At 44.9% G+C, this 8,378-nt stretch overlaps 1 protein-coding gene across 1 annotated transcript; it reads left to right on the forward strand.

The window, feature by feature from the left end:
- The first annotated feature begins 361 nt into the window (after positions 1–361).
- Positions 362–2,774, forward strand: LOC147342439 (E3 ubiquitin-protein ligase RNF113A-like). The gene has a single exon (XM_086385532.1). The coding sequence runs from the start codon at positions 1,001–1,003 to the stop codon at positions 2,060–2,062; it is 1,062 nt and encodes a 353-aa protein (XP_086241658.1). The 5' UTR covers positions 362–1,000; the 3' UTR covers positions 2,063–2,774.
- Positions 2,775–8,378: the final 5,604 nt, after the last annotated feature.

Consider the following 8,378-nt stretch of genomic DNA (forward strand, 5'->3'; position numbering starts at 1 on the left):
GGGTTGCCATTTCCTTCTCCAATGCATGAAAGTGAAAAGTGAAAGTGAAGTCGCTCAGTCGTGTCCGACTCTTAGCGACCCCATGGACTGTAGCCCACCAGGCTCCTCCATCCATGGGATTTTCCAGGCAAGAGTACTGGAGTGGGGTGCCATTGCCTTCCTTAGCATATCGTTAAGTGCTATAAAAGTACTTTTACAAAAGGAAGTGAAGCCTAGGTTGGTTCAGACTACCATACAGTCTCACTAAGATGAAGATTATGCTTTTTCTCTTAATGGATATTGTTATGAAATGGATCCTAATAACATGTCTAGCCAAGGTGAATTTCTTCTGGGTGCAGCACAGTCATCTAAGATCTTTAAAAACTACTGATCCCAATTCAACAGGTCTAGGGCAAAGCTCAAGCATCTTTATTTTTCTGAAGTTTTAAGAGATGCTCATCTATAGCCAAAACTACAAGTCACTGCTGTAGTACTTAGATGTTGACAAAGATCTTTTCCATAATAAGGTAATATTTATTCAGGGGTTGCTGCCGCTCCTGCTGCTGCTAAGTTGTTTCAGTCGTGTCCGACTCTGTGCAACCCCATAGACGGCAGCCCACCAGGCTCCCTTGTCCCTGGGATTCTCCAGGCAAGAACACTGGAGTGGGTTGCCATTTCCTTCTCCAAAATGCAGAGCTCATTAATCAACTCTTTAGATTAAAATTTGGCTAACATCTGTTTTGTCTGCCATTTGCAGTAGGTTGAATGGTGCCTCCAAAATAAATAAATAAATAAAGCCCCGGGACCTGTGAGCGTGACCTTACTGGGGGGCGGGGGGAGTCTTTGAAAATGTAGCTAAGGAGTGGCACGCGCACGCTCTCGCGCACCCTTGCTCCCACAGTCCTCTTTGCGCAACCGGCTTTGCATCCACCTAGTGGTGGAGCGCACGAGTGCAGTGACGCGCAGAAGCCCCGCGCCACCCAGTAGGCCACAACAGTTTCAGAGCTCGCGACTCTTTAAAATGGCAGAGCAGCTTTCCCCGGGAAAGACGACGGACCAGGTGTGCACCTTTCTTTTTAGAAAGCCTGGACGAAAGGGGGGTGCAGGCCGCAGAAAACGCCGGATCTGCGACCAAGAGTCCGGAGGCGGAGGCGGCGGCGGCAGAAGCAGCAGCAGCAGCAGCAGCAGCAGCGGTGACGAAGGCAACAGGGTGGTTCGTCCTGAAAAGAAGCGGGCGATCCACACTCCGATGATCCAGAAGACCTGGGGCGGTGGTAAACAGAAAGGGGCTTCCGGGAACCGGAGTAGCGAGGAGGAAGTAGAGGAGCCCGAGAGTCTCGGCGTGGTCTATAAGTCCACTCGCTCGGCGAAACCCGTGGGGCCGGAGGACATGGGGGCGACCGCTGTGTACGAGCTAGACACGGAGAAGGAGCGTGACGCACAAGCCATCTTTGAGCGCAGCCGGAAGATCCGGGAGGAGTTGAGAGGCAAGGAAGATGATAAGATCTACCGGGGAATGAATAATTATCAGAAATACATGAGGCCCAAAGACGCGTCTGCGGGTAGTGATTCCTCAGGAATGGCGAGGAAGGGCCCCATTCGAGCTCCCGAGCATCTGCGTGCCACCGTGCGCTGGGATTACCAGCCCGACATTTGTAAGGACTACAAAGAGACCGGCTTTTGCGGCTTCGGAGACAGTTGCAAATTCCTCCATGACCGCTCAGATTACAAGCACGGGTGGCAGATCCAACGCGAGCTCGACGAAGGTCGCTATGGCGTCGACGAGGATGAAAACTATGAAGTGGCAAGGGATGAGGAGGAACTACCATTCAAGTGTTTCATCTGTCGCCAGACCTTCCAAAACCCTGTGGTCACCAAATGCAGGCATTATTTCTGCGAGGGCTGTGCGCTTCAGCATTTCCGCACCACCTCGCGCTGCTACATCTGTGACCAGCAGACCAACGGAGTCTTCAATCCAGCGAAAGAATTGATCGCCAAACTGGAGAAGCGTCGAGCTGCAGAAGAGGGTGGTGCTTCTAATTTCCCAGAAGACCCCGATAAGGGTCCAATTCCCATTACTTAATTTTCCCATTATTCTCAAATCTCGAAATGTTTTGTTGTTTTGGGAAAGATAAAAAGTGTAGCTAAGTTACAGATCTCTAGGTGAGATCATTCTGTATTTTTCTGGGTTGGCCCTAAGTCCAGCCTTAAGTATCCTTGTAAGGCAGAAGAGAAGGCCATGTGAAGACAGAGGCAAAGACTGATGTCCGCAGCCATAAGCCAAGGGATCCCTGAAGCCACCAGAAGCTGGAAGAAGCAAAGAGCTCTAGAAGGACCCCACCAGCACCTTGATTTCAGACTTCGAGCCTCCAGAACTGTGACAGAATACACTGCTGTTGTTATAAGCCACTCAGAGTGAATTTGTTATGGCAGCTGTAGGAACCTAATATACCATTTCTTTACCTCTTCTTGACTTTGAGGGTTCATGACATCGCTGGCTTCCCTGCTCATCTGGCTCTGTGTCTCAAATAAACCCTCAGCCCTTCTGGGACTCCTTCACTGCCTTCTGCGTGGGACCCTCGGGTCCTTTATGTGATATCCCTCATGTCGCTTCTTTGTTGGAAAGAAGACATGCCATGGCAACAGAAGTCCCCCCTCAGAAGGGAACTGGCTTTTGGGTAACATAGGGAAGGAGATGAACTCTAAGGACAGACGGTGTGTAAGCAGAGCACCATTTGCCCATGAGTTCCTTTCTATGTTTTCTCCTTTCTTAAAAAAAAAAAAAAGTTTATTTACTTTTGGCTGGATCTTCATTGCTGCACGTGGGCTATTCTCTAGTTGTGGGGGCCACTCTTCTCATGGTGGTGGTGTCTCTTGTTTCAGAGCGTGGTCTCTAGGCGTGCTGGCTCAGTAGCTGTGATGCATGGGCTTAGTTGCCTGCAGCATGTGAGGTCTTCTCAGACCAGGGATCAAAACCGTGTCCCTTGCATTGGCAGGAGGATTCTTTACCACTAGACCATCAGGAAAGGGCACCCCCCCCTCCCCACTTTAATCCCTCTCTGTATTGTTTCCATTAAAGAGCACATCTGAGGGTTACTACCTGCACAATTTATACCTCATTTTTGGGTACTGCAAAGTAAGAATGTTTGACAAGTTGACTCCTTCCTCTTCTTAGGGGTCACATAAAAGATGAAATAAAAGATAAAAAACGAAAGTTTTTCATGAGTACCAGCTAAGTGTCAACTACAAATCCGCACTTAACCAAGAGCATTGCCAATAACTGAACAACAAAGGCATTTGCCACCTGCCTCTATGGAGATTGAACCCCTTGCTGCTCTAGCTGTTGACCTTCAGCAACCCCTGAGGGAGTTCAGGGTGGAGTGAGACACTCTGTGCTCCAGGGAATCTGGTGGGACAGGTCTTTAGACAGTTGGATGTTTTTAGGAATAGATTTTATGATCTTAATCCTTGCATCTAGAGAAGCACTAAATCCCTTAATGGTGACATCATGACTAACAAAAAGCCTTTTGTAAAATGAGTGCTTCATGGTACTGAACTGCCCCTTTACCAAAACCTTATAGACTTTCCCCCACTGCCTCTTTGGAGCAGTCTCTCAGAGCTATCTGAGATGCTGCCTCCCGGGCTGCAGTCCTCATTTTGCCCCAAATAAAACTTAACTCACAACTCTCAAGTTGCACATCTTTTTTAGTTAACATAAGTATTAAACACTACCCCAAGAACCAGGACTATATCAGTGAGATAGATGTGGTGCCTGGACTCACAGGGTAGTCTTCCTGGGTTGATGAATACCATGCTTATCTACCTGGACTTGCCCAAGGTCACATAAGCTATTTAAGTGGCCAAGATTCAAGTCTTCTGTCTGATTTCAAAGTTCACGCTTTCCACCACATCAGGCCTATTGATCAGTGTTCTGGCAGGACCAGGGCTTCTCTGGTGGCTCAGAGGTTAAAGCGTCTGCCTGCAATGTGGGAGGCCTGAGTTCAATCCCTGGGTTGGGAAGATTCCCTGGAGAACAAAGTGGCAACCCACTCCAGTATTCTTGCCTGGAGAACCCCATGGACAGAGAGTTGTTCAAATGGGACAGTGGAGGAGAATTTAATAAGAGAAGATTTATAAGTTTGGGGAGAGTTAAGGAAAATCCAACAGGGAATGGTGCTGTGTCCCAGTGCTAACAATAGCTGGGTCTGAAGAGGTGTGGCGGGTCTGAAGAGGTGTGGCAGGGAGGTGGTTACAGGAACTTGGAGAGGGTGTCTGTATCTGTGAGGGAGATCTGAATGATGGGAGTTGTGCCTCTTGGCAGAGGACCAACCCCAGTGACTCTGTAGAGAAGGAGATGGGGAAATAAAGACCCTTAGCTCACTCTCTTCCCCCTTTCAGATAACCAGTGCCTCCCATTGGCCAAATCCAACTAGAAACTAGAGGACAAGCCAGAATGTTACAGGCTTTAGAGGTCAGCTCTGCCGTCACAGAGAGAAGGGTATGGAGGGTGGAAAGTGGATATGATGGGGCAAATGAGAAATGCCCAGTACACCAGTATTTCACAAACTTTTCCCATTCAGATATTACCTTTTTGAATTCATCGTATCCCATGTATCCCATATAATCATCTATTCTTAATATTTTTTAAATGTCGTCACTTTTAAATACCTTATTAAGTGTATTAATAGGTCACAAAGAGTCAGACATGACTCAGAGACTGAACAACAACAACTAATAAATGTATTACTAGTAATTCAGGTAATATGTGGCTACCTTAAATAGAAGAAAACCAATAAAAATATAATGAAAAGAAATCATTTCCCCAAACTTAAAAATTAAAATTAATAATTATAAGTGATTGTTTATCTTTTGAGGTCAGGTACCATCTGGCCCTGCCTGCTTATCCTGTCCCCACCCCTGCTGCAGGTGTTTATCCCTCCAGTTCAGCCATATTGATTTTTGGCCCCTCAAAACCAGCCATACTCTCACCAACTACAGTGTCTTTGCATTGATTATTCTTTAGCATTGGTCAATGAGAGAACACTCTTAAAAATGCTAGGGAACTGAATAATACAACACATACAGGACAATCAGCTAAAAACAAGAGAAACTACGCTTTCCTGAAGACTATTCTAGAATTTCACTGGAATCACTAAACATTTGGTCATTGATCTGGGTATCCAAGGTCTTGTCCTGGTATCAAACTTTAATTCTATGATCTTACATAAAATATTTAACAGAAATGTGACTCAGTTTTCATCTATAAAATGAAACAAAAATTAGCATGGTAGCAGGAACATGTGGGTACATATGCCAGCATCTCTTCACTTCTACAACTTCCAAAAAGGAAAAAAGTTACTGTCAAGAACATGATAAATATACCAAATCAGCACCTAAATTGCTGAATGCAGTTCATGCCTGTATTTGTTCTGTGACAGGAATATAGCAAAATTTTCTTCTAAACACCTACCTTTACCAAATCTAAATTCTTTGTACCCCACCAGATATCTTAATAGTGCTACATTTATCTATAGCTCTCCTTTGTAAAAAAAAGTCATCCAGCATACATATTTATGAATAAATGGGATAATAAATGGGGAAGAAGTATGGCCACCTTGAATACTGTTTAAACCCATTCTTCTTTCTTTTTTAATAGTGACCTCTATTTTCTAGCCACAGCAATCAGAGAAGAAAAGAAAGGAATCCAAATTGCTGCTTTCCTTGAGGTGGTACTTTCAGACATGAGGAGCTGACCTCATCTAGGCTTCATTCTGGAGAAGGCAATGGCACCCCACTCCAGTAGTCTTGCCTGGAAAATCCCATGGACAGAGGAGCCTGGTAGGCTATAGTCCATGGGGTCGCTGAGGGTCGGACAAGACTGAGCGACTTCACTTTCACTTTTCACTTTCATGCATTGGAGAAGGAAATGGCAGCCTACTCCAGTGTTCTTGCCTGTGTGTGAAAGCCTTGGGCATCTCTGTCTAAGTTTTGATGAACTGATCCCCTCTTCTCTTTTGCTCTTTGAAACATCATCCATTTAGTACTCTTGCCTTCAATTACCCATTTTGAGTGCCATGTCTTTCCTATCTTGAACCTTGACTAAAACGGGGGGTGATAGGCTGGACCTTACCACCACCTTTGAGTCACCTTGTGAGGTCTGAGAGTCAGGCCAACATGAAGGAGAGAGGAGCCAAGGGAGGAAGAGGGACTGAGTCCTGGCTCCACTGGCTGACCACCTGACTTCAGTGATGCCCAAGGCTTTCACACACAGAATTTTTGTTTTTTATTATGTAATCCAGTATATATATTTTTCTTTGCTCAAAACATCTTGAGCTGACGTTTCAATAGCTTGAAACAGAAGTCTTAATGAAGGTGTTACTAAAAATATAGCTCTAAAGAGAAGACACCTGGATCCCTGATGGTAAAGACTCTACATATGACTTAAATGCAGAACTACCTTCTAGTTCCATTCTCCCTGAGGCCTGATCCTACAGCTGATTCTGTTTTCAGATTTCTCTGAGATTCTGTCTCCCATACACACTACGTGGGTATTACAATATTCATTGTCTTTACTGTAGTTAGCATTAGTGAGTCTCTGTTTCTTGGAGCAAAGTGAACATCATAAAACAGTTCCCATTTTACACATAAGAAAATGGATGCCAAGATAAATGAAGAAACTTCATCTAAGTCAAAGGTAATGTCAAACGTGGACTTGGCAGGCAGGTCTTCTGGCCCAGGGCCTTTCCATGCTACCCCAGCTTTCTTGTGTTCCCTTGTCTCCTTCCCTTATGCTTTCCCCTTCCTATTTGCTCTGAAATGTGGCCCTGCTGCCTTAGTAGTCTAGGTTGTGTCCGTTTATCTAAGGGCACTGATGCTCACCAACTGTCAGAGAAGAAAAGTCATGCTGCTAAGTCGCTTCAGTCGTGTCCGACTCTGTGCGACCCCAGAGACAGCAGCCCACCAGGCTCCCCCGTCCCTGGGATTCTCCAGGCAAGAACACTGGAGTGGGTTCCCATTTCCTTCTCCAATGCATGAAAGTGAAAAGTGAAAGTGAAGTCGCTCAGTTGTGTCTGACTCAGCGACCCCATGGACTGCAGCCTACCAGGCTCTTCCGTCCATGGGATTTTCCAGGCAAGACTACTGGAGTGGGGTGCCATTGCCTTCTCCATGGGCTTATCTTTTTCTGAGTTTCCATCCCTTGTCACTCATTTGCATTTAGCACGTGCTACCCTATGAAAGTTTGGGAGATGTTAGATAATGTTAACTTGTACTTTTATTTAGCTCCCCAAGTATTCATAACTTACCATCTCAGGTGAGAGTACATTTATCTTGTATCGGATTCATCCTGGAAAAGTCTCTAGTACCTAGAACAGTATTTAGTTCACATTAGAGAATCAGTGTCCAGTATCCAGTGAGTATCCATCGACATGATTGACTCAAAGCATCTTATATTAGGCAAAATGCTGAGGAAGCTGCTGTGACACATGATAGTGGCTCCAACATGACAGAAGTTGACCTACCCCACAGCCCGGAAGTGGGCGAACAGTCCAGGGTAGTAGGCAGGTAGCTCTGTTCTATGAATTGATGCAGGGACTCCGGGTCCAGCTTCTTACTCTGCCATTCTGCTTATGGTTAGAGCTGGCTCACTCATACCACGTTCACATCTTGGCATAAGGAAAGGAGGAAAGGGAAAGGGAAGGGAAAGCAGGTAGTTTTCTTATTAAAATGTGACTTGAGTGCGCACATATTATCTCCGCTTGTAGCTAATTGGCTAAAACATTGTCACATGTTCAAACGGACTTGCAAGTGATGTTGGGAAATATAGAATATAAATGGTCAGCCGTGTGGCTTGATAAAACTCAGAGCTCTATTGTTAAAGACAAGAAAGACCATGTAATATCCAGTGAAATGACTAAATTTTTAAAAGAGCGGGTGGGAGAAATCCTTGGTCATTCCTGTCCTAGGTATTTACCTAAGAGTAATCAAACCTGTGTCCACAGAAAGACAAGGAGATAAATGTTCATGGGAGTCTTAGTCATAATAGCCAAAAACAGGAAACAGACCAAATGTTCATCAACAGAATGTTTAAACATGTCATGGGCTATTCATCCAATGGACTATTACTCAGCAATTAAAAAGGAACAAAACTGCTGATACATGAAGCAACCAAGGTTGACTTACCCATTTAGCATTGTAGGCACAGTGCCCAGGCCCATGAAAATGTTTTAATTTCTTTTAAAATCAGAAGGAAAAAATGAACTTTTAGGTTGATGAAAATGTTTTATTACATAATATATATTTGTCATTATAGCAACACAGTTATAAGAGATAAATTTTATTTTTTATGAAGGAAGGGGCTCATTGAAGTGCATAGGATCCATGAAAGTCATAACACAGAC

Source organism: Bos grunniens, chromosome 29 (assembly GCF_055505025.1).
Source record: "Bos grunniens cultivar Pamir isolate PY7600 chromosome 29, Bosgru_T2T1.0, whole genome shotgun sequence".
Lineage (NCBI taxonomy): Eukaryota > Metazoa > Chordata > Mammalia > Artiodactyla > Bovidae > Bos > Bos grunniens.

What these genes read in the sequence shown, in the direction of transcription:
- LOC147342439 (XM_086385532.1), top strand. Translation starts at nt 1,001, where the DNA reads ATGGCAGAGCAGCTTTCCCCGGGAAAGACGACGGACCAGGTGTGCACC.